Source organism: Notolabrus celidotus, chromosome 15, assembly GCF_009762535.1.
Source record: "Notolabrus celidotus isolate fNotCel1 chromosome 15, fNotCel1.pri, whole genome shotgun sequence".
Classification (NCBI taxonomy): Eukaryota; Metazoa; Chordata; class Actinopteri; order Labriformes; family Labridae; genus Notolabrus; species Notolabrus celidotus.
Window position 1 is genome coordinate 11,772,870 of NC_048286.1, and position 27,299 is coordinate 11,800,168.

A 27,299-nucleotide genomic window follows, 5' to 3' on the forward strand; every position below is an offset into this window, starting at 1 on the left:
TCTGGCAATAACATCACTAGTAATTTAAAGGCTGGATTGCATAAGGATGAAGGCTATATATGGTATAACTCAGCCAATACTTTTATTTGATGCCTAAATGAAAAATAACTTCTAATTCATGTCACAGATTTAAACAACTTTTCTCTCATCCTCCCTCTGGAACCTTGAATCTCCTGCCCAAACTGACCTGTGATGACGCCGGGGAAGGGGCTGCTCACTGACACCGAGGTGAAGGAGGTGGAGGCCCCGCCGAACGGCGTCATGACCGAAGGCGCCCCACCAAACGGCGTGAGGGAGCCCACATGACTGTTGTAGCTGTTATCGTGCGTCTTCATAGCAGGGGAATGACCCATTAGCGAGGCGTTTGCGTTGTCGGGTCGGTACTTCAGAGCCGGCCCCTTGTCCTCTTTACTCCTGACGCAACCCATCGTCAAGCCTGAGGAGGAGAAGAGGAAGAGTTGATGAGCTTTTCCCTCATTGAAGTATGAGTCTGGTTGCAATTGCAGATTTAGGTACAACCTAAAAGAGTGAGTTGCAGAGACATTCCACACCGCTTTCACAAACAAACGTTTCTATGGTCTGAAACAACATGTTACAGTACCATCACTTATAAACCCATATGAGGACACAAGTTATATCTTGCTTCCTTGTGTCCCTCTACAAAACAAGATTTTTTATTTTAATGTATTCCTCACTTTGCATGCAAACACACACACTGAGAGTGATCTTGGGCCAGTTTTGTTCTAATTAGTATATCTCCACCTACGTAATGATGGCAAACTACGTCAACCTGCCCAGGCTGGAACAAACTCAGTCCAACTTCCTTAGAGTTGTTCCAAAAGTCAAACATTCAGTTCCTGTCTAAAAACTTTTCTAATGAGTTCTCCATTTAATATCAACCTTCAGAAAACAGTACTTTTCCTGACTCAAGACGTAGTTTTGGGGTGTAAAACAGCAACAAAAGCTTGAACTAATCATATGTTATGGGCAGGATGCAATTAACTTTTTACCTCATCTGCCATTGGCTAGTGACCTCCACAAATGTACCGGCGAAAAATATTTTTCACCGGCCAAATAAATCATGCCTGATTTGATTTATAATAATTACCATACTTTGTTTATTAAAAAAAAAAATCCAACTTAAGCATCACTTAAAGAATACAGTTATGTACAGATACAATTAGATTATTGCTATTTTATTAGGTTATACTTCATTTCAAGGTGACTGCTGCATCATCATGTATTAGTCAATGTAAAAGGTTGCACTTTTGAATATTTCTCAGTGAGCCAAATGTCTGTCTCACAGCTTTAACATGAACGTTCTATTTAACCTGCAGGAAAAGGGAAAATAATAAAAAACATCCACCAGGACCGAGGTTGGCCAGCCTAGTCAATTTTCCAGTTTTCTTTGAAACATCATTACTCCGTTTAGCTGTCTGTTCCTCTTCTTGATCGTCTCCTGCCTCTTTGTTTATCCTTTTTGTTTGTGGTGGCTTCACGCCGGGAATGTGTCGTTACGTCTTCCTCAAAACGTTCTTCCCGCCATGCTTCTTCAAGCAAGGAGAATGAATAGAACTTCAGTAGCTGACGTCAGGCTGTTCCCAACGTACCAAATCACAACACAAGTACAGCGTGCCGCCAGGGTCAAAATAGCCTGACAGTTGGCAGAAATGGGCGAAAGTATGAAATAAAAACCTCACATGCAATAAAAAAATTTCCATCAGCCACTGGCGGATGTCTGTTTTTGTTTTACACGCCAAACAATTTTTTTACCTGCCATTGGCGCTTGGCGGGTGTTCATTTTACACCGTGGTTACAGGGCTGAAACTGTGTTACAAATGAGGAAAAATAATACAGATAATGTTCAAAGCAGCCTGGAGTCTTTGGAGGGTCCAGGAATTACTTTCATGGGACAAATAATGCAAGCCAACCAATGACCTCAACATGTCTCAACAAAAGCCTGACATGCCACCTCAGCTAGAAACTCGATCACATTACAGCCTTTGGCCATTTCAACTCTGCCCTCTGTGATCACACAATCACTGACACAGATCTGAGCCCTTTGGTCATATACGCCACTGCTCTACACTACTAAGCTTACTGATATATGAGCTCTCCCTCCTGTACGTGGGATCGCTGGACCTCAATGGGAAAGACCCCAACAGCTCACATACACAGGGACACAGGGAAAAACATTCTCTCCATACATGGTATCCAGCTAGGATGGTGTTTGTCTTTAAGTAAGACCATCTGACAGTTGTGTTGTCAGTGAGGGCTCAAGATGTAAAGTTATGAACCAACATGGCTGTAGAAGTGTTGACAGCAACAGCTACCTCCATGTATTCAGTGCTCTGTCACCTTTAGCCTCATTGTCAAGTAGGTCTAAGCATGTATGCGTCTTCTGTGTACACAATAAAACAAGCTCCCCGCTGCAGGATGACTCAAAGGCTGATCCAGTGACTCATATCCTGGGAAATGTTACAGCATATTTTCAAATGGCCGTCAGAGACAGGTCACACACTGGCATTTGTAACAGAGCAACAGAGGCCAGCGCTGCCGTCATTCATGAATGGAAGGCCAACAATGCAGAGAGAAAAAAACAAAACAAAAGACATGACAGGGGGGACACTGGTAGAGATTTATGCCTCAGTGACCCGGTGGCTCTGTTTTAAAAGGATCTGTGTCTTTACTCTGACTTACACTGCATCGTTTAAACTGACAACAAATGAATATTCTTGAGGCAGATGTTGGTGTTCTACATGGTTTCATTTCAGATTTCTGCTTGTTTGGTGCTAAATTTTGTCACATGATGAATCTTGGTTTGAGGAACTCTGATGACATCATCAGATAGCATCATTTCCATCATAATCAATAGTATGGGAGGTCGAGCCTTCAGCTATCAGGCACCTCTCCTTTGGAATCATCTACCAGTCAGGGTCCAGGAGGCAGACACCCTCTCTACTTTTAAGAGTAGGCTTCAAACTTTCCTTTTTCATAAAGCTTATAGTTAGAGCTGGCTCAGGCTTGGACCAGCTCTTAGTTATTCTAGTTATGCTGCTGTAGGCTTAGACTGCCAGGAGAACTGAGACACTGGGATCCTATCTTTCCTCTCTCTCTCCTCTCTCTGCCTGTTACTTACTTTAAGTCTTCCTGTCCCATTAAAGTTACTAACCATAGACCTTTCTGGAGTCCCTGAGCTCCCTTGTCTCGTAGGTTCCTCTGAGTTGCTGCCGTAGACGGTAGACGGCATGCTGCTGTGGCATGCCAGACTCAAGCTGCTACAACTACTACTATCCATCTCACCACTATCCTCTCTCTCTCTTCATCTCCCTCTTTCCAACCCCAACTTGGTCTCAGCAGATGTCTGTCTAACATGAGTCTGGTCCTGCTTGAGGTTTCTGCCTGTGAAAGGAAGTTTGTCCTTCCCACTGTAACTTGCTAAATGCTAGAAAGTGCTCTGCTCATGGTGGATTAAGATGAGATCAGACTGAGTCCTTTCTGTAAAATGGGACTAGATATTGATGTTGGTCTTTGTTAATAATATAACAGTGTACGGTCTAGATCTGCTCTGTTTTGAGTCTTGTGATAACATTTGTTGTGATCTGGCGCTTTATAAAGATTGATTGAATGATCACTTAATGTACAGTTCTATTAATCAATAATAAGTTTTTGTTTTCAAAACAAAGGTGTGAGTTAAGCTCTGGTTAATTATAGCATTATCATGTCTGTGGGAATTCAATCATGGCATACCAGGATTGATCTACTGTACAGGGCAAATTGATCATCTATCTATCTTTATTTGAGCTTTACTTTGTGTTTCCAGTGTTCTGTGTCAATGAGCTAACATTGCTGCTGATTGAACCTACAAAAACAAATAATCTGTGACCCTTCAACAACTGGAATGAGATGATGCATGCCTACATCACAGGCCAAAGAGATGAGGCGCTCATTTCCAATCTGTCCCTCCCTCTGAATGCATTAAAATGGATTTATTGATTGGGCAGCACTTTGTTCTATCAAACTGAAACGAAGACTAAATCCCCTGATGAAGAAAACAACTCTCCAGTCTCTACTGAGTAAGACTCTGGCATGTGCAGGGCAGAGCTACAGCTAAATCTAATGAGGGTCCAAATCAATCTATGGAAATACTTATGAGAGATGAACGCAGTGTTGCCCTCCTTTCATGAACAGTATTGACTGAAAGCCATTGCTGGCTGAGGCAGTGGAAAGAGAGGATTAGTGATGGACTGAGATGGATGGATAGAGATGAATTATCATACAGGAAACTGTTACATTTAAGAGGCAGATGGGACCAATTAAGAGGCACGTTGATGCTTTAAAAGTAAAATCTATTCAGACAACAGACGGCAACATCTTGTACATTAACCTGCTATAGACTCCACATGCCAGTTACAAGATGTAAAAAGAAGCTGAAGAAGATGAGATGAATGTTTCCAATAAATGCATAAAGAATAAGATCATAATGTTTAAATTCTCAGTCCGGCTCATGTAAGCTGGCCTGCTAACAGGTCCACTTTGATGAGATGTGCTCTAAGGAAACCAGACATCCTGTGCAGGAGTCTCACCACAGACAGAACGACCAATAACAGCCGGAGGTGACAGCACATGACCTGTATGAGCATGCAGGATGACTTCTTCACTCATCTGCAAAGTAAAACACATGCTATATATAAACTGGGTGTTGGTGTTTCAATGAAGCCTAAAACTGACGTTTGCATGGTTAAATCTGCTAACATGCACCGTTGTGCAGATATCCATCAGATCCACAGGTGTCCGGTGGAAACAAACATGCACATTAAGATTATAATGAGCTCCAAAAAATGCATCACAGACAATGTGGAACATAAAGGAAGAAAGAACAAACAGGATATAAATCTTAAAGTAGAATAACAATTAGAGAGAAAACACAATGGGCCATCTGTGTGCCACTTGTTAATTTATGTTCATTCAACCTTGCAGACAATGAACATTCTTCTCTGCTCAACTCATCAGCTTCTGGTCGATGCAAAGAACCACTGAATCGATTTCTATTTAAAGCTCCTGTTAGGAGTTTTTAGCTGGTTATGAAGCAGACTGAAAAACATACTGATGTGTCTTTTTGACCAACATAAGAAAACGGAACCATTAGCATAACTACAGATTATTTCTATATATTGATGAGGTCTAAAACTGCTGGCGTCAGGTAGGTGTCAGTCTAATGGATTAGTTGCATGCTAGCATAAAACCCTTATTTGTAGGCAAAGATTTCTCATGAGTGATAGATTTCACATATAAAACAGGGTGAGGTTTTTGATTAGAAAGAAGTACTTCATACAGGATGAAATCAACACTAACTGAAAGTTACTCACAGGAGCTTTAAAAGAATTTCAAAAGGACTAAAGCACCCAGGAAAGAGGAAGTGGAAAGAGGATGACAGTAATGACTCTGCCCTTCAACGAAATGTCAAGACAGTTCACCAACTTTCTAAAAACTGAACTTATTTTTTCAAGGGGATTGTGGGTATCCCTGAGACAAATGTCTTGATACCCTTTATCCTTCCCGATACAGATGCCTACTGTTGACTAAGGTATCAGCTGAAGCTCTCCAATTGCGATTTAATGAAGAGTATTATGAGTGTACTTGCGCAGTTATCAAGGAACATGCACAGACTATTGGTAGGTTTGATCTAAATGTATGTTTTAAATTTAGAAGCAAATAAAGAATACTTAGAATTTTTAACATACAAAAATAAAGCTTGTTCATTACTAGTTCTGGAAAAACTTGACAGAGCCTTTGCCATCGCTGCCCCGGCTCTCTGGAACTCTGTCCCTCCACACAACCGCAACTCTGACTCACTTAAATCAATCATTCAAAAACCACCTCAAGACCTTCCTGTTCAAAAAAGCATTTATTGCATCACCTCTACCCCACCCCACCTCTGTCCTTGTTCTGTTTTATTTGAACTTTTATTTTATGTAAAGCAACTTTTAGTATTAAGAAAAGCGCTATGAATTATTATCATTATTACAACTTCAAAGAAAGAAATGTTTTTCTCCCCTTAAAATTAAACAAATTCCTCCAAAGTGCAAAGATAGTATTGATATGGCACTTCTACAAACTCAAACAAAATGATTGAACAGTACTGTAAATGACAATGGTACTTCGATAAAGCACAGAGATAGTGACGGTCTGTTAACTCCACAAAGGCATTCCTCCACAGTGCGAAGTCAGCAGCACTTCTCAGATATCACTACATCAGGGGGCTTTAAATGATTGATTAGACCAAAGCTTTTTGTGAGAGCTTAAGAAAACTGAAGTGGGCAATAACTGAGGAACTACATGTCCAACAAATTCAGCTTCTTTTGCTGGTTTGCATTAGGGTTGCAAAGAGGTGGAAAATTTCCAGAAAGTTTCCGGTAAATTTCCATGGGAAGTTAAACTGGGGAATTTTGGAAACATTCCAAATTGGAAACTTTCCATGGGAATTATGGGAATTAATGGGAATTAACTGGGAATTGAGGATAATTTAATGGAAAGGTATCATATCCTAGCATAAATATTTGTTTTGTTGTAAGCAGACATCCATCCAAAATAATACAATTAAAACAGATTTATTTGTAAGTAGAACTTTATCAAGTGTTAAATATTAAATTGAACAATCAATTCTTTCATTGAAGAACAAAAACATGAATGTTGAGTTCAATATTACTCATCCCCCTGACCCAACCCATTCAAAAATTAAGAAAAATGCAATCCCAACAAAGTCCCATTCAACATGCAAATAAAAAAGCATCTTCCCTCAAGCTTCTCAAGCCTAGCTTCTGCATTTTTGCTAAACTCTTTCAGGCAATGGGCTGTTCTTGGGTCCTCTATATCCTCTATGTCCACTTCCTCAACATCCAACTCCGACACTACCTCTTCAGTGTCACTGTCCAGCATTGTTGAGGATGGCTCTGCATAGATATTCAACTGTACTTGCATGAAATCTGGCTGTTTTAGTCAGGATTATGCTAAAATGTGTTTTCCCCAACTATATTTAAGTTCCCTATTAAGAGCCAACCTTCAATTTAGTAAATTCCTGGTTTATTCCCGTCTATTCCCATAAATTCCCATGGAAAGTTTCCAACTTTGAAAATTCCCTGAATTTTGCAACCCTGGTTTGCATTATGTGCTCTGTGAATGAGCAGCATGGACTGACCAGGAGAAATGCTTGCCACAGTCTGTCACAGTACAAGCCACATACATCAGAGCAGACTCCAACATAAACATTACCCTCACCTTTGACCTTATTCTGCCACTCATGTCAAACGCTACATGTGTCCATACGTCCACAACACTTAGCGCCTGACCCTACAGCTAATGCTACGGCAAACAGACAGCTGACCTGAAAGGAAAACATGGTGGAAGAGAGCCAGTGTGGTTCAAAGAGGGTATCAATGGATCCAATCCTCTGCTGTTTCCTGGAATTGAATACTCTAGACTGAGGTTAATCCTGGTGTACCAGACTACGAGAGATCACGATGACTGTAAGTACACTGATGTTGTCTCGACGAACAGCTGAGTGAGCATGACCTTACTGCTTTCAAATCAAAGGCAACAGACATGATCTACAAGCAGAGGGATGAGGAGCAGAGCAGGGTTAAATACAATGCCTGGATGACTACAACACTCATCCAGAGGCACTTCGGTCCACAACTTCTTTCACTCTTCAACCCTCTCCTTCACTAATGTCCCCAAATCCAGCTAGCAATGTAGCCTGAGTTATATGTTACAAACTCCCCTCCCTCTGACATTATTGGCAGTCTTTGCTGTTTGCACCATCATGCTTTGGGAGGATTCTCTAAATCCTAAAATGGCCATGAATGGATCACAAGCCTGAGCGAGCCCACAGGGTCGGCACATGATCTGGCGTGTCGAACTGTTTCAACACCCTCGAGTTGTACTTTGGATTCCTTCGTCTCTGGCTCAAGATACTGAGACATGTCCGGCTGTGAAATCAAGAATTATGCAACTGATACCAGAGGTGTCCAGGGATGAGATTGGAATTTAAAGAGAGCGCAGAGGAAGGCACAGTGTATATCACAATCTTAAATAACCAACATGTGAAGTGTAACAGTATCTGCATGGGTAGCTCCATCTGTTTGGTAAATAATTACAAATAGTAAAGAAGGTGTTTGAAGCTCTGAACACAGATACTTTATTTCTGGCATTTCTGAGAATTATTCTGCAGAAATTGGTCTTTTCTGCATTATTTCCTAAAGTTTTCACTCCTCTGTCCTCTCAGTTCAACTTTTTTTTTTGTAGATTTAACCTCTTACTTTGTACATCTGGCACCAGCTAACATTGAGGAGAAGTTAATCCATCTTAACTCATCTTTTAGCACATTTTCATCCCACTTTGATAATTAGCCCATCTGCAGTTTTTATGTAGCGTTATATCAAATAACGTGAATTATTTCATTTCATAATGTGTCAAACAGACACTTAAATCCTATTATATAACTTCTTGTATATATGTGAATCATACAGCAGCAAAATGAAGAGTTTTAGAGGGACAAAGTGCATTTCCATTAGCACATTAACAAACAGTTGCCAGGCTGTGCTAAGTCTGCAGAGGAGAGGAGAGGAGAGGAGAGGAGAGGAGAGGAGAGAGAGGTTCTGAGTTCATACATTGATCTTTACATACTGAAATACACAATAATGTCCTGGTTATGAAGTCGTATAATGCCGTTTTAAATGAGTGAATACAACTCGTCTAGGCCTCGACGGTGTCATGGCTGGCAGTCAATGAAACATACCATGACACGACAACATTTCCAACACATCTGATCAACTGAAGGACGATTGTTATGTTACATTTGAGTACATTCACAGCACGGCGGATGAACGTAAACAGCCACTGTGGCTCACTGTTGTCCTTTTAAAATTGTCATGTTGCGTTTGAGCTGTGTATACCAACTAACATCCTCAATGTAGACAGACATGAAAACAGTAGCTGAAGATTTTGCTGATGAAGATTCATAATTTAATACCGTCCATACTCTTTTAACTCTACAATCTAGCAGACAAGCTTTCTGAAAACTTTCAAAATAAAAGCATGCTTGTAAACAAAATGGGAAATCAAGTGGTCATGGCTTATTGGAGTAAAAGGGCAAATCAAAGGTGTATGAGTTGAGGGCATCCTTACATCCCTAACCTTTGAAGAAGAATATAACATGAACATTATTTTTCTGAATCACCAATAGCTTTGGTGTCCTAATACAGTAAAACTGATAAATACCATTAACCAATTTTGGCTCGTTATATAGGTCTCAAATATATATGCTGGGCCCTAATATAACCCTATAATAGGGTCACTTTTTGTGCTCCACAGAACAGACACATGCACAAACAGGAAGTGGCTGATATTTTGCCACTGTCTCCATACAGAATCCCCCAAAAATCTACAAACTATCAAGTCACCTATTCCAACCATTTCAGTCCTGTAGCCTCTGCTCTTTTAGAATGCATGTTCAAAACCACCCACTGAGTACTGTTCTTCCACCCCTCTCAGTTTGGCCACAGTGAAAGGCTTCTCATTTATTCTTTTGCTGGTCCCATCCACCTTTTGTTATGTAGAAAGAGAAAGTACCTTATGCTGCCTCCCCACAGAGCACAGTCCTCTGGACTATACAATCCCATACACATGCTAACAGCGGGCTGCAGAGATGTTAATAAGGGCACAGGCATGCTACCCTTACAGCTGGGCGAGCCCACAATCAATCAAAGTTAAATTAAATATTCAACACCACCAGATGTGCCTGTGGAAGGGAAATTAACCACCGCTTTTATGTTGAGCAGAAAGTCTATGTTGTATGCAGCATATGCTGTTTTGTGAATAGTTTAATAGATCACTTTTGCATATGGGATTCCTCTATGGGTATCCACCACACAGTCTTGGTTTATCCACAAAGCTTGTCATTATTTAATCAGATTCCACTCTTCCAAAATGACACGCTTCAGTCCCTGAAGGAATAAACAGGGAGATATTAGGGGGAACAATTAAGCTGGAAATGAACGACCAAAGCCATTGTTTTTCCTTCCCGCGTGGCAAATTCACCAAAACTAATGGCGCTTTAAATCGACCCCACAGCAAATCATGTTACAGGCAGATTATTGTGTCCTCTTTCCGATGCTTTTCTAAATGAGGCTGTTATACACACAATGAGATTAGCTGGGGGAAATATGCGATTCTTTCGGTAGATCCAAGGGAATGCAGTAAATGCCCCCTAAAGCTCATGCAGAGACGTGGGCCATGGATCCTGAATGACAGAATGCAAATAGCATATTAGCATGTCTTTACACAGAGTGCTTAGAAGAACTGTGAGATGTCAAGCAATTTAAGAAACTCGCATAGTGACAAAAACATAGTTGTATCAGTGCCTTTAGGTTGAGTTCAAGTGTGTTTGTACTGGGTTGACAAAGCAAAATGCTCCATATGGGTGGACATTTGTGCGTGCACCTTCTCAGAATCAGAATCAGAAATACTTTATTTATCCGGGGGGGGGGGATAGATTCGGTAAATACACTATTTTACTCTCACGTTTTTGTGAACACTTTCGCTTTCAGCCCTCTGCTGTACAAGAGAGCACAAAAGATGCTATTACGTTTCAAGCAAATGCTGGAGCAAAACCCCGTCCAAGGACATGTGACATGTGGGGCTGAGTGCCAGACTGCCAGTGATGCCGTGTCAGATTAAGGAGACACAGGCTGCTGCTTCCCACAGGCCTGAATACAACAATGCTGCAGAGCTGCAGGAGGGACGCTTTTGCTGTTGCTGGCATGCAGGCAACATTTGAGAGGAAAATAATTCAAGAACTACACTCATGGAGACCAAACTTTTAGTGTTGATGGACTAGTATACTCTGCAAGAAATACATGCAGAAATTTCAAACATTTGTCAAAACGTTGGAGGACTGAGACTGTCCTGTACTGTAACCTTACAAAATTACTACACCCGAGTATACTGGGGTCGGTTTATGTTTTAGTGTTTCAAGGGGAACTTATGTCTGATTTCTGGTACTTTTTCTTTAATATGTGAATATATTGTAAAATTATAGAAATGCAGGAGAAGATTGTATTTTAGGACAACACAGACAATAGTGACCTCTCTTAAACAGTAATAATCAAACATGACAAAGCTCTGAACTCTGGTTATCGGTGTGACTCATCAGATAAGATGCAGTTCTACAAGGTAGAGGGAGAGGCCCACTGACCTTTGAGCTACAGACTGATGTCACCTTTGCAGCCACTTGGGACATGAGACTGAAGCGTGAAGTACAGGATTCTTACGCATTATTTCATCTGAGTTTGACCAGTGATTGGTTCAAGCGACTGGCAAATGAAAAAAGCATTTCTAACAATCTCATGAATATAAAGCAGTTTTTAATTTAAGACAAAATAAGCAAAGTGTAGACTTCTGCCACATCATAGCCGGCTTTGTAGTTGAAATACAGCCTACCAAAACACAGCGCCCAGCAAAAGGTCAACACAGCTTCAACACATCTGTGCTGTTATCAGTCGGCTAACAGAGGCTTGTTGGTTTACTTTGGAGTGCGTTCATGGCGATGAACACAACCAGCTAAGACCAGTCAACACTGTCCTGAATAAATTGGTGGGTTGAGTTTGAGCTTAACACCAACTATCATCCTGTGAGATGTTTTCAGTCTTGTGGGTCAACTGTTCAGGTTGGAAGTCCAGAAGAATCACATCCCTGTTCAATACAATGAGACACTGTCCAAAAAGTTTTCAGTATTAGTTTTCGTTCCTTGTTCTTTGATCTAATAGTTCCTGTCAAGCTTTTGATAACTACATTTAAGGGATAGTTTAAAAAGTTCATCGTTGCTTGTTTTTTCAAAAATGTGTCATCTTCTGTTTAAGAGGAACAGCAAACTAGATGTGAACCATAATAAGCAGGCGTACTAAACAACAACTCTGGCAAGTTATCACAGCAGCTGTTTATCACAAGGTGATCAACAGAAACAGCTTGCTCTTTACAAAAGGATAAATTCTAGCATGGTAAGGTTTGACTCTTCAGTCTTCAGGGAGTGACACTGTAGGGGGATTTTGGCAGCACAACACAAAGTCGTCTGCATAAACTTGAAGCTAGCTCTGGTAAAACACCACAAAGTGTTCTGCAAAAATGTTTAACCAGGCTCAACTTCTGGTGATGTGCAATGAATGAAACACTTCAGGTTGTAAGACAAATTAGAATTATGCAAAGGCACCATCTGTTTGCCTCCCAAACTTTATGATGAAAGATAAAATAAGTCTTTATAACCCTCATATTTTTACACGGCTGTTAAATTGTTACCCTGTCATTTGTTTTGATCCATTACTCAACTTCCCAAAAGAACCTCTTACATTGTTTTGCATATTGGGCCTCGTTTATCCAAGAACGGTCACATTAAAATGGAAAAGTCTCTCCTTTTGTAAAAAAATTCAAAATAAAATCTGCGTTCACAACACAACACAAAAATGACTGCAAATGCTTGAGTATGCATGCAAGATCAGTAGGTGGTGGTTGTGCTTCTGGTCAATGCTGTTAAATTTGTAATGACACACTACCAAAAAACGCCACTTGGAAACCATTCCTCTTTAGACTGGTGAGTTCAAACAAAATAAAAGAGTTTAGTGAACACACGCTCAAAAACCATTACCTCTATCTGCGAGAAGTCAGCACCGACACAGCTCAGCAGTCCGCCATTGTTGTTATTGTCATACTACTCCCACAGGGCTATTTGACTGGGAATGGACTTGTGCATTGACACTACACCGTAGTGGCCGATGCGGTCGTGAGCATTACCCGTTCTGCAATACTCCACCAAACGCTTGTAGGCAAAGGGATTTCTATGCTAGTCAGATTGCCTGTCTGGTTCAGCTACATTTTCTGCTAGCTCGTAAACAGTGAACTATGGTGACTCCGAACATGTTATGTTAAACTGGAGCTTATAAATGTGGCAGTTGATCATATTGTAATTATTACAAAGAGGACTGGGGAGGAGAGGTCGGAGGAGATGGAAAGAGCTGGAATTATGATGTTAGCAGCCTGCGTCGTTCCAACCAAAGACACATTTTGCAGGAGGTGCACATCAGGCAACATGTGTAGGCTTCTGTGTTGAAACCATAGACTGTATAAAATATGGACGTAGTGTCTGTGACGTCCCCCATCTGTTTCTGAAGCGCTGTTTTGAGGCCAAATGGTCGGCAGGAGCCATATTGCTGCTGTCGAGCGATTGTGACGTAAAGAGGCGGGCTTTGAGCCTCCTAGCAAACAGCTACAGTGTCTCCGCCTGTCAATCAAGTCAGCTGGGCCTCTCATCGGAAGACTCGTCATCTTAATATCTTCGAAATTGCCGTGTTAGAAAAAATGTTCACTCCCCGAGAAATGAGCTATCCAGACTACACTCGTCTTTTGTACCAGGCTGTAAACATGTTTATTTCTGCTGTAAATATCGGCTTTTTGGAATTGGTGTGTATGTGTTTTCGGTACTTCTGGAGCAAGCCTCAAGCCGATCCTAGATGAACTGCAGTTTTAAGCACTTCCGCATTGGACTCATATTTTTAGACCAGAGGTTGCCGCTTGGTTGAAACAGGGCTAAGTGGACCTACAGTGTAGGCTGTGGCATTGATTCAATGCAGAAGTATAAACCAGGCTTAATACGCATTAATACATGATTGGGCTGATTGGATCGCAGTATCGCTTGTTTACACAGGGGGTGGAGGGGAGTGCGTTTTCAAAAATACCACGTTAGAATCGGTTTGGAAAAGTTGCTGTTTCTGTGTATGAACAATGGTTGACAGTTCTGTTGACAAGATTTCTGTGTAGAAGCCCCATGAGCAACTTTACCAACTGACACCACACTAGTTGTGTTGGCAACCTTTTTAATCAACAGATGTACTTGTTTCCCATCCCACACATGTGTAGAGCCACTGAAAACACACTCAAAATCACAGCCAGGTGTGGTCTTTTGTAGCATAGCACTATTGTTCTTTGGTACAGCACTGCAGCACACAGCGAGAGAAAAGACAGGTAGTCACAAGTAGTTGCCGGGAAAGGTGAGATAAGCAGGCAGAATACTAGAACATCAATGGGGAGCATACCTCAGAGTAAGATACTGAAATATGTCATCTAGTTATCTGATTTAAACGGGTAAAAGCACTCACATGAAAGTTTAAACTGCAGCATGTGAAATCTACAATGTGATCTTGCTTTTGCTGCGTGAGATAAATGCAGCATGTAAGCCTGGGAGCTAGCTTTACACACTTACACTGTAAACACTTTCCTCAGTCGCAGGGGGGAGGAGATCCTACCCAGGACTGCAAACTATTACTGAAGCGTAACTCAGTAATCTCCCTGGCACACTCTCTGAGGCGCAGCCCGGCCTTATCTTCAGGGCAGCCTGCCATCTCTGCCAATCACAGAGACTGGAGGGGGGGCTGTCAGAGGGGGAGGGAGAGAGAGAGAGAGAGGGGGAACTTCCTTCCGAATCCATTCATACCACTGAAGCCACCTGCTGTGACTGTCAAAGACTGGAGTCAGGCTGGGAGAGGGAATGAGCCATGTTCAAGCTATAAAATAAAAGAGCTCCTCTTGTCCTCTTTGCCCTCATCACTGACTGCAAGCATCTAAAGACAGAGGATCCAAACATTTGTGGAGTTTGTTCACATGGGAGTGTGTCACGTAATGACTTTGGCTTCTAAGCTTCTAATCAGTGTACTGTAATGACACAGGAGAGGCTCACTTGTGCCATGAGGACACTCTAGGATTGAGCAAGGATCCTTCATGTCTGCAGTTGAACTCAAGTCCCTGAACCCCAGCCAACACCACCTGTTAGTGCTCCTCACTCCTCTGCCAACAGCTCCAGCCTTCCAGCTGTGTGTGTGTGTGTGTGTGTGTGTGTGTGTGTGTGTGTGTGTGTGTGTGTGTGTGTGTGTGTGTGTGTGTGTGTGTGTGTGTGTGAGGGAGACACAACTGTCCAACCAACTGAGGCTGCACTAACAGAGGGATTAGCATGGAGGAGGATTACTGTGGCACCCGAGTGTATAAAGCACACCATCAGACACATGCACTACCAGGGACAGTGAGTCTGTAGACACACACACTATAAAAACAACATTACAACATCATTAGTGTACTTTTTATCCTCTCACACACATGGGTATTTTGGATTTAGTAAATCTAGAGAGTACAGCTGCACTGCCATAATAAAAACATGCAAGATGGGAGTTGTAAAACACCCAAAAAGGCGTAAATTATAGGGATATCATCATGTTGGGAACTCAGCTGCTGTAAAACAATATGTCTTACAATAAAGGCCTTAAACAGCTGAGGCCTACAGCAGCTGATAGAGGGAGTACATGGAGTAAGAGAGAGGGAGAGATAGTGAATGGGTGAGGCTGAGGAATGGGAAAGATAGTTTCATGTGTGGGAAACTAAAGTGCACACACGGAAAAGGCTCCACAAGTTGCAGGATTGTGGTCTGATTTGTCATTTTGTTCAATTAATGGTTAATGAGGAAGAATGCTGTAACATAGCTCTGATCTGGGGCAGTTTTTGGAGCTTTCTCCTCTAAGTTTTCCTCTCCCATCGAGGTATAACAGCTGATAATCCTTATTCTTATGTTCTGTTTCTGGATAAACATCGACAAAGACTTTCACGGTCAGGTAACACAAAAGGGGAAAACTCTCGTGCTGTCTTTTCCCAACTTTCCCCAAGTGTGACAGTGGAGCTGCGAGGCCCTGCTCACTCACTTCTACACCAAATCTTACTTTCTCAGTCGAGTGTTTCTTACCTTTAAAGCGACCCTTGCAGAGTGAGTCTCCGGCTACATGCGTCCTGTGATGATTCCTCCCCCACCTTCTGTTTTGGACGGAGGAAATCCAAAGAAGTGAAAACAGTCGAGCAAAGCAGTCGGTGAGCGAACAATCTCAGTCTTCCGTTTGTCCCATACCGATTTACTACTTCAGCGACCCAAAGTCCTCCGCTTGGATCTTTATATTCCGCTGAAACGAAAAAGCACCGCCTGCTGACAAAGACTACTTGATATGGCGGGGTAAGAGCGAGGCAAAACGGTTAAAATATCCACAAATCACCGCCTGCTGATAGGTCAGGGTTGCCCTGAAAGACACAACAATAGCCGGACTAGCACCGAGGAGCCGACGAGGCCAAAGAAGGAATAATGCTGCGTTCAGGGACCCACATTAGACTCGTACATCTCACTTCCCAGCTTCAGTTTATCTTACAGTTTTTTCCGATTGCTTAAACACGAGTTTGAAAACATGTCCCATTTTGTCAACACACAATTTACACAACCACACACACATGTAGCAGAACACCTCAGATCCTTTGCAAAATTAAACACTCTTGTAAAAATATACACTCATTTATCAAAACCATATGTTGTTACCATATGAAACACACATTTCAAATGACTGAATTCTGTTTGAACCAGTTACACACTGCTGTTGCTAACAAAAAACACTTTTATCAATTTTACTTCTCAGTGACAAGAGTACTGTAAGTGAAGTACACAAAGAAACTGCAAATATACAATAAATTCACCAAATACTACACAAGACCAATGCTGCAAACTGATGAAAATATAATTTATTTCTCTCTATATACCCAAATCAGTCAACATGTCCACATGGAGAATCACAACAAAACATTTCCCAGTTTTCAAGCTACTACTGTAATGTTGATAACACTGTAAGCTCAGCAAATATCAGACAAACATAAAATACTGTATCTAGTTGCAGGTGAACTCACCTGCTGCATTTTTATAGTGCTTAAATCAGATTGGCGTGTCTACAATAAAGCAGTCATGTGTTTGCACACCTGATGGCTGTGTTTAACCAATTGGCTCATAGGTGTGGTAGTTTGACAGTCAGTGCTTTGGAATTGCAAGGAAGTGACATCAGGCTGACATTGTGCTTATAGTGGTGCAGATCTGGGCCGATGTTTTGCTCCTTCAGTGTAAGGTTTTGATAATTGTGTAATACTTTTGATTTTAGTGTTTATTCAGTTGTAAAAAACTGCAAACACAAGATCTCACAGTGGATAAAAACGTTCTGACCCGTGAACCCTTAAACACAACTTCACCTTCACAAGGGCACCATAAACTTAAGCATATTGTATTTATTTTCAAAGATGTTTATTTTCTTTTTTTTTTAAATGCTGCCTACATAAAACTGAGATATCTCAAAAAAACTTAAAATGAACTGTGTTGCTTTTGTAGCACCATTCAACTCAATGTGGGGTGAAAACCTCCAGCAATGTAACAACCTCTGCTGTTCTTTTTAAATTAGCACTGCAACTAAACATCTATTTAGTTGTCATCTTAGCCAATTATTTGACTAACATCACTTTTAGGGCATTAAATAAATAAGTTAAAATGAGAAAGAGAAAGTCGTGTGTCAGTTTGAGCTCTTCCGACAGCCTACTATCATCAAAACGGATGCAGTACAGAATATACTCGAACTTCTTTTTAATTATCTTCTGAAAAATATATTATAATACATCAAAATAGCAGATACGTTATTTTTAAGTATTATTAAGCAATTGAGATCGTAGGCGTGGAAAAATGTGTCAATGGTTCTTAAAGTTCCATGGCAGATGTTCTTTGATTTCCGATAACCCTTGAACGTCCCATCATCTCCTATTGAATGGTTTTCCCTTGTGCCCAATATGGCCGACTTCGCTGGCTGAGATTGAAGATAAAACCCACCATCTGGCCCTGTAAAAAAAACCCACAAAGCTGTTCTTATTGTTGCTGCTCAATCAGTTGGTAATTTTAATTTAAAAATATTCTTAAATTGTCAGATTTAGATGTAAAAAGCGACGTTGAAGCGCACCATTTAACCTTTGAACCTGAAACACAAAGGGAAGGCTTCTGGCGCCCCCTGGGTCGTGCAACGGATGAATCATTTTATCACTTGACTTCTGATTGCCATTATATACACGCATGGAGTTAATACGTGGAATGTGATAAAATATTTAACTTCTTGAATAAGTGCATAACAATTGTTTAAAAGGAGTAGATTACTTTCTATGGGCTTTTATGTGAAACTAAAACGTTAGAATAAAGCTGTTTTAAAAGGAGCATGATTTTGTTGGGGTTGAACTTAAAACAATACAGCCTATATATCAGCCAAAACAACTAGTACAGAGCTACTGAACTGCAAGTTGAATATGTAGGCTATGTATACGAGACCGTCTGCTGCTGAGATTTGACAGGTATTTGCTGACCCCTACTGACTCTGACTGCACTGTGTGCACTGTGGGAGACGAGATGAAGAGGCCTGATCAAGTCTCACACATAAGGATTCATTATTTTTTGCTCCCCCCGTCTACTGTTGATGTTTTCCATTTAGCATGTTTTCCATCTAATTCTGATGTTTTTTTTCTATTTCTCCTTTAAAAAGTAAGCCTATGCATTTGATAATAGTGATGAAATTCCTCTAAATTAAAGTCTCTCTTACCTTTTTCTCCCTCCTAGCCATATTTCACTTAATTCTTCAGGGAATTTCATCAAGTGTCAGGTTAGATTCGTTTTATCACCCGTATGTATTTTTAATAAAACACTGAGTGTGCCTGTGGTGCTGCTGGTGCTTGGAAGCTGGTCAGTGGGTATAATAAATAGATTATAAAAGATCCTCTGAGGGATGGTAGTGTTGTGAACACTGCAGTTCAAGATGAGTCTCACAGTTCACAAAACTGTGGAAGATTTCAATGGCCAAAAATGAATACACACCAAACCCTAAAACAATGAACAGTAAAACACAATAGGGTTAATTTTATTTATAGTTATGTTTACTGGTACTCTAATAATAGAATGTACAATTTAAAATAAAGAACACAATTTAAAGGATATGCATACATGTCTTACAACTTCTATTCCATTAGTCCTAATTAGTTTGATGGTTTTTATGTCATTCAAACAGCATAATAAAAGAGACAGGGTAAAAAATGGCACTTACTTGATGTTAATAACACCATTAGCATTTTCTTACTTTGATTGTAAATATTTGTGTTTTTACTGTGAAATATAAATTGTGTTATTTTTATATATATATATATTTATTGACTTATTATGCTTTCATACAGTGGACAGTGGATAGTGAAGGAAACGGGGAGAGAGTGGGATAACAGCAAACGGGCCACAGGGCCATCCTACGGACACCCTCCGTACATGGGGTGTGCAACTTCAATTAATCAATCAGTCAATCTTTATTTATATAGCGCCTAATCACAACAAACGTTATCTCAAGACGCTTATCATAGCAGGTCTAGACCATACTCTATGTTAAATTATTAAAGACACGACATCAAGGCTGGATAAGATCCAGTCCCATCTTACAGACAGGACTCAGTCTGATCTCATCTTAATTCACCATGAGCAGAGCACTTTGCAACATTTAGCAAGTTACAGTGGCAAGGAAAATCTTCCTTTAACAGGCAGAATCCTGGAGCAGAACCAGAGTCATGTTTGACAGCTATCTGCCTTTACTGAGTTGGGGTTGAAAAGAGGGAACTGAACCACTAGACCAAACCAGCGCCCCTTGATTGTTATTTCTCTGAAATTTAACAACCAGTGAATGATTTACAACTCCACTTTATTTCAAAATATATGAGCCAGAATGTGCAGCAATGTCATGCACTTCATGAATCTGTTCTTGATTCACATAATGCAATGAAATTAATAGAATCCCTGCAGTCTAATAACCTCCCTTGCTAGTCTCAACTTCTTAAACCTAAAGAGTTATTCCATACTCATTTCAATACAACCACATTATGCCTATAAAGTGGATTATACACATTGTATACAGGGGCAGATCCAGAGGGGGGGCTATGGCACTGTTAGGAATCTGATTAGCCATCTTACTATGACTGGCGTGTTGCTTTGTTAGAGGCAGGACTTGTTTATCTTTCAAGTTGTTAAACATTTTCTTTTGTTAGTACTTTGAATTGCAGCAATATCTTATTTTTGTGTAATTAAAGATGTAATGATTTCGGAGCAGTTAAGTGCTGCCACTTTTTTGTGTTACTTTATCAATTTAAAATATCATAAACAAGAATTGAACTTTTGGATACTGAATTTTAAAAAAAGTTGATATAGTCAAATAGAGGGGCTAGGAATAGGCTAATAATAATAACAACAATAATAACAATGATAATATCAATAACATCAACAACAACTACTACTACTACTACTACTATATCTATTACTACATCTACTGCTACTAATACTACTACTACTACTACTACTACTTCCGCTATTACTACTACTACTGTTGTTGTTGCTGTTGTAGTAATACAAACAATAATAATAATAATCATTATTATTATTTCATTTTATCATCTTCTTAATATTGTTATTATTATCATTATTAATAATATTATTATTGGTGTTGTTATTATTATAATATCCATCCACCTCACTTCCCCCCTGCTCGCCTTGTTACCATGGGGAGTAGAGCCTTCAGCCGCTCTGCTCCCCAGCTCTCTCCCACCTGACCTCAGTAATACTGACACACTCCCACATTTTAAATCCAAATTCAAAACTCATCTGTTTAAACTGGCTTACTCCATCTGACCAAAACTCCACTGTCCATTCACTTAAGACTTTTAAATTGTATTTTATTTACTGTTTGTTATTTAAACTCTGTTTGTTTTAATGTTGTAAGGTGACCTTGAGTGTCAAGAAAGGCGCCTATAAATAAAATGCATTATAATAAATGATATTCATTCATATTAGTGTGAGCAGATGTGAACCCACCCCTTCCCCAGTTTAGCCCCCCCCCTGTCGAAAACGTCTGTGACACCGCCCCTGTATGCATAGGTTGCCTGCAGCAGAGATCAATATCTCTAAGATATTTTCTGATTAAATAAAGGTTATAATTCATAATTATATTATTTTAGAGTGCAATGTCTTGTTATCTGAATGACATGCCTGCTGCGTAGACAAGAGAGAAGCAGAAGCATTTCCTGTGCAAAACGCACCTTCTCCTGCTACTGGTTGTCTGCCTCTTGACCACCTCATGTGCGAGTATTCCCCCATCCTCTCCCTTCCCCCTCTGTTTGCTGATGAATAAACCGCATGCTTCTCTTTTCTCCCTCTTGATGGCGCTGTTTGCTCAGCATACACAGCTGCTCCTCTACCTGCTGTAACAGGCCCATATCTGCTGTGTGTCTGCTCCTGTTAGCACATATGGGGTTTAAGTTTTGTTCTTCACAGCAGCGGAAGAAGAGGAAGAAAAAGAAGTTGATACCCCCCCTCGTCCCCCTGTGACTGGCCCTGCTCGTCATATTGCGTCAGAGTAAACAGAATCGCTGACGTGGATCTCTCGCCTCTTTGGCAAACTCTTCAATTGGTTGATGAGCTATAGGACTGATTCAGTGTTGTACAGTGATATGACCTCGTGCTGGTGACTGTGACGAGGCCCCATAGGATTGCAAAATTAGATTCTTACATAGGCGTGGGCCTTAGTAAAAATCCTTACAATTTGCATCAAATAGTCTGCTGGCAGCCATCAAATCTATAAACCACCTATAGAAATACTTTCTACATATCAATATGCAATTTTACTACATGAAATAACACATTAATGAGAAATTGTAAGTTTAAAAAGGGACTGACTTATGACGAAAGAAAATCCTCGAAATCAGACTTCATCAGAGTCATGTGAGCGGAAGAAAATAGGCCCAAATGCGTCCTAACTGGTTTGCTACATATTCTACATGTCACTTTGAGACTTCACTCTGTTTTTTCGTTTGACTGTGTCATTTAGCACATTATCAGAATACTAATATGTCCAGATTAATGTCTGGGATGTTACGTGAACAGTTTAAAAAAGCCACATAGGCTCTCTGACAGCTCTGTGAAGCGGCATCCTGCGTCACCAGCCCGTGTTCAAATCAGATTATGTGCCTCGTTTATATTTCAAATATCTAACAGATCTGCAGAGAGGCCTGAGCTCTGTCATTTGCCTGGCCATTACCGACATCCATCCTCTGAGCAATTATTGTAAGTGATTAGAGGGGAAAGTTACTGTAAATACAAGAAAAAGCCGCATCGAGAGGAGTCATTTCAGCACTGGACAGCTCCTGACTCCCCAGAGGCCTTCAGCTTGGTCATCGGAAGCCTGATCCTCCCCACACACACCCTTTACTGCCATCAAAATGCACCCAGTCACTCGAAACCGCCATCACCAAGCAGAGATTCACTTCCCAGCGTGGTAATAATCATAAAAGCATAATTAGACTTATTGATGACGCTTGGGGGCTGGGGGGGGGGGGGGGGGGGGGAACATGTCTCAGTCGTGGTGTGGGACTAATTGATTATTGTCGACTGCCACAAAATCGAGTGATTGATTTGTGTGCATTTACAAACACCTCTTTCTACTTTTTTTTTCTTTTTTGGTTAAAAAAGTTTACAAGTAAACTTCCATCTTAGAGGGAAGGTGGGTAGGGGGTAGGGGGGAGGGGGGGTCGAGTCTGACGGATGCATCGATGAGGAAGGAACTGTACTTTTATATTCCGGGAGGCAGACTTGATGACGTCTATAGCATCCTTAATGTGACTTATTGGAGAGAGGAGGGGAGGGGAGGGGGAGGCAAGGCTTACGACGCGTGGATAAAAATCCAAGGCAATCACAGCGCAGGACAAAAAAAGTTTAGAGCAGCGATATGTAGACGAGGACACGGCGCACTTTTCGTCCCGAGTTTTTTGTTCCGGCTGCTTGAGTCTTCTTATCTGTGTATAAAAAGTGAGAGAGGAGGCTGCGTGAAGGGGGAACACAAGGAGACGACGGAGGCGCTTCAGCCAGGAAAGAAGTGCCGTGAGAAAGATACCGTCTCTCTCTTTTCACTCACACACACTCACTCACTGGCACCACAGCCGCGCCCGGATCACATCCTCCAGCACAGCACTGCGCTCTCCCTGCCCCCCTGCTATAGGTATGTGCTTTGTCTGCGGATTCTATTAAAACTAGGTGAAATTTTTTACAGGAGAGCCAGATAAAGTAATGGAAATTATTCTCATTTTTTCCTGCTCTGCATGGAGATTTTGCTGGGTTTGGTTACTTTGCCGCTGCATGCGAAGGATTCTCTGCTAGTACTTAAACTTTGACGAAATTGGATGGAAAAAAATCAAAGAAATCGTCAACGGGAACTCTCTGTGATCTCTCTTTCTTTCTTTTTTTCTAATTTCGATCCTGCTCTGTAGTTTGTAGTGAGAAGTAGCGCAGCGTGTGAATGTAATAGAACAAACAGTGAGCATGTTAGGAGTGACTAACCTGTTTCATGTTTTTCATGTTCTAACAGCATGGCCAGTTCGAGCAAAGCCACTTTAATCTTGCTCATCTACGGAATCTTAATGCACTACAGCGTCTTCTGCACACCACTTGGACTAAGTTACCCTAAAATTAGGTAGGTGAATGGGCTTTGTGAATCTTACCTTGACAAAAAAACAGATTTGTTTGAATTTATCTAATGCTTCTTTTAACTATTTTTAATACATGGTTGAACTGGATTGTGTCTTATTGCAATTTGTGATTTGAACATTTGGATTTGGGCACTTTATTTTTAGAAAAGCGTGCGTAATTGCGCACAAAAACTATGCGCGCTATTTTGAAACCACAGCAGTAAAAGGGACAACAAAAGCTAATTCAGTTATTTCAAAATGCACGTAGGCTTGTGTGGAAAATTGCATTGGAAATTGCATAGAGCTATCTGTCCGGTGGGACGTTACACAGAACTCCCCTTATTAAAAATGAGAGTGCAGTCGAAGCAATGGATAGCTCTTGGGATGACGGTGGACTGGCGTCACCAAGGAGAGGCAAGGCGAAACGAATAGTAGAGCTCTACCCATTTAAGATTTATTCTCTCTCTCTCTCTCTCTCTCTCTCTCTCTCTCTCTCTCTCTCTCTCTCTCTCTCTCTTTGTAAAAAGCATATCCATAATTTGGGCGTGGTTCTTATCGATTCTAAATTTTCGCCGCTAATTGCAGCTTTCTTTTAATCAGATTTTGGCCCCACGCCTGCACCGAATGTCATCATTTTCACACCCATTGTTCCCCAGTCTTAAATAATTAATGAGGCTGGATGTTAAAGGCTGCAGCATCAAGTTGGAATTGAAAATACATCTCATAAGTGAATACAAACAATTTTAAGGAAATAGAAAATAAAGCTTTTCATACCTGACGCATTATGAGCTTTTATTTTGGGGTTAAATTGTAATAATTCGTTTCAGCTTGATTTAAAAACACAAACTCAGCCATCATTTTTATATTTTGGTTTTCTTTCCTTTATCCAATGCGTATAAACCTCCCACTGATTTCAGAAACGGACGCAGACATTTTGGCATTCTTTCACTCGTGCGGGAGTCCCGCTCGTGCACAGATCAAATTTGTGATCAATCCCCTCTCCTTTTCCCCCTGCAGACTTGATAACGACGCCTTCGATGAGGATGGCAACTCATTATCCGACATGGGTTTTGATAGCGATCAGATTGCTATACGAAGCCCTCCATCCTTAAACGACGACGCGTACACCCTCTACTACCCGCCAGAGAAGAGGTAAATGTGCCTTCCTCACATCTCTAGATAATGACTGCGATAATGTTTGCTTGCTTTGTTTTTTATCCCAGAGTTTCTCATGTTATTTGTTCAGTGTTATTTTCATACCGAGTAGCCTAAAATGTTGCATCAAATACTAATAATAACCAAGATAAATGTGAGCGAAAAGGCGCAGATTTTTCTGCACCTGATGCGATTTTGGAGCTATAGGGGAGGGCTGGGGGGACATTTTAGGCTACTTCTGATCATTCTGTCTGCGCTTTTTTTAGTCACTGATGATCTATGTGTTTTGGCGTTTTATCATCTCAGAGCAGAAAGGCATGCTGAGGAAGAATTAGATAGAGCCTTGAGGGAGATCCTGGGTCAGTTAACAGCGAGACATTATCTGCATTCTCTGATGACAATTCGTGCAGGGTAAGGGCATTTCTTTTACGCGTTCACCTGCAGTCATCATCACCTCTTTTATGTCACAGCTGCTGCATCGCTGTCTATCATTTCATGTGCGTGGTTTTTATTTTTTATTAATCCTTCTGTATTTAAAACAAAAAAAAAACGTCTGGACATTTTCATGGTTTGTGTGTGTTTTTGTTGTGGCGTGGCTCTGCGTTCATGATTACTGTGCTCCCTTAGGGATCAGAGGGTCTGAGACTAAAATACACTACGATTTACATGTGATCAATCCATAAATTGATTTTTTTGTCTTGCGCTAATGAGAAATCATGCGTCAGAATATGCAATATGCTGCGGATTAATAATTGATAAGCTCTCTAAAACGATAAAATCACAGTTTCTTCTACACTGTCCAGCTTGTTGCATATTTCTAACGAAAAACTGACGCGTCAAAGGCCTAAAAATGCAATTTTCAACATTGTAGACAGCTTTGCATCATGGGAACACCTAGATATTTTAAAATATAAAAGTCTTGTTTTTCTGGAGCAGAATGTGTTGAGAAGTGGAGGGTTGCAGCTTTGTGTAAATTTATCTTTGTTTGTTTTATTTTATTTTTTTTACAGTGAAGACACCAGTATGGAGGAAGAGTCCGAGCCCCTCTCCAAAAGACATTCAGATGGGATCTTCACCGACAGCTACAGCCGCTATAGAAAGCAGAAGGCGGTGCAGAAATACCTGGCAGCGGTTCTGGGACGAAGGTACAGACAGAGAGTTAGGAACAAAGGACGCCGGCTCGCCTATTTGTAGCGTCGTTCAAGCGCCCAAACTGCCCTCCTGTGTAAATACATCCAGTCGTTAAATCAAAGTCATTCAGATATATCTGACCAACCAGTGGATTGCGCCTGTGTTCTATCAACATGTATTTATGTATGAAGTAAAGCCATTAAAATGAATATTTTAATAATAATATCGTTTTTTTTCTTTTTGTACAAAAGCACTTGATACCGCACAGTTATACTTTGTGGACCAATATTTTATTTTCATGTTAAGATGTTGAAAACAAAAGCAAACAAAAAAAGAGAAAAGAAAAAAAGGAATCAGAAAAAAAGATAATTGTGCACCTTCAACGTTATGCGCTTGAAATCTTTAAAAAGTCATCTACATATGCAGAAAATAAATAGATTTTAAAAAGACAATCAAAGTATTGAATGTTATACTTATTTTTGTAACCAACGTTCTATTTTTTTAGTGTTGTTTGTTTTCCAAAAAAAAAAATAACAGGCCCAAAGAAGCAGTGAGCATGCTCTGTGAGGCATATCCGGCTTATCCCTAAATGATAGATGTTCTGCCCTTTTCCACCCTCCTCCCCTTCCTCCTCTTCTTGGCTACCTTTCATGGGAGCTCTGTGGGTCTGCAGAGCTTGCTGCCCCCTCGAGGGGAATCCAGACGGCTTTTGTTGTGCAGCCTCTCATTTGATGGATAACTGATTAACTTACAGTGATTGGTGTAACTGGTGGTTAAAAAAAGAGAATAATCCAACCCTCTCCTTTGAACACAAATTGACTCGCAGGCTGTTCCATGGGCGTTACTAAAGACAAAGGAAGCACTAAAGTTGCTGGTAACAGTATGCAGCGAACACTGCTTGCTCACTTGCCTCAAAGTCATTTTACTGCAGGAGATTAATCATGCTTGTGTAAAGATTGTTCCATATGTGTGTGTTTGTGTGTTATGTGCAGCAGAAATCACACATCTAAATGTTGTCAGTCAACAGGATTATAATTTGGAAGAATGTTCTGCAACTGTTGATTGTATTTGAGCAGCATTGCAATGATTCAGGAAGGACCCAGACCGTGTAAGATGCAGGAATTGAAGCATTTTATTGTGAAGACGTGGAGAGGAAAGGTAGCATAAGAGTTAGGGTTATTATTTCTTATTTCTCAGTGCATAAGGAGGCTGACATCTGGATCTTTTTTGCTTAGAGACTGCATGCCATCGTGCTCTTCGTCTTCTTTTTTTGGATTGTGCTACTTGGAAGGCGGGCTGCTCTGCGCCTATTTTAACACCACTCCCCTCTCTCCTGGATGTGTTGGGAATGTGAACAAGGAGGGTTAGAGGTGGTGGGAACTGGTACTGCACTGACTTGTTGATTTATTTTATTTTTTTTACCTCTGCTGCTGCTGTCATTGTGGATATCATAAGATGAGACACTGGACCCCCTTTTTGCCTTCATCCTAGTATTTTTTCTTTTAATCTTAAGAGGTTTTTTTGCATCTAGATCGCTGTGCTAAATTGTT

The 27,299-nt window shown here is 40.7% G+C and overlaps 2 protein-coding genes across 4 annotated transcripts in view; one reads left to right on the forward strand and one right to left on the reverse strand.

Moving 5' to 3' along the window:
- Positions 1-16,222, reverse strand: part of yes1 (YES proto-oncogene 1, Src family tyrosine kinase) — a 33,655-nt gene extending 17,433 nt beyond the window's left edge. The window contains 2 exon segments of the mRNA XM_034702696.1: positions 188-436; positions 15,833-16,222. Of these exon segments, the coding sequence (XP_034558587.1) occupies positions 188-428 (241 nt within the window). The 5' untranslated portion in view covers positions 429-436; positions 15,833-16,222.
- adcyap1b (adenylate cyclase activating polypeptide 1b) lies at positions 15,762-25,972 on the forward strand. Of its 3 annotated transcripts, XM_034702699.1 has the most exons (6): positions 15,762-15,954; positions 22,809-22,997; positions 23,364-23,468; positions 24,481-24,615; positions 24,925-25,029; positions 25,629-25,972. In XM_034702699.1, the coding sequence occupies exons 3-6, from the start codon at positions 23,365-23,367 to the stop codon at positions 25,810-25,812; spliced, it is 528 nt and encodes a 175-aa protein (XP_034558590.1). In that variant the 5' UTR covers positions 15,762-15,954; positions 22,809-22,997; position 23,364; the 3' UTR covers positions 25,813-25,972. The 3 variants fall into 3 exon arrangements, with proteins under 3 accessions (XP_034558590.1, XP_034558589.1, XP_034558591.1); XM_034702698.1 differs by lacking the exon at positions 22,809-22,997; XM_034702700.1 differs by lacking the exons at positions 22,809-22,997; positions 24,925-25,029.
- The last annotated feature ends 1,327 nt before the right edge of the window (positions 25,973-27,299 follow it).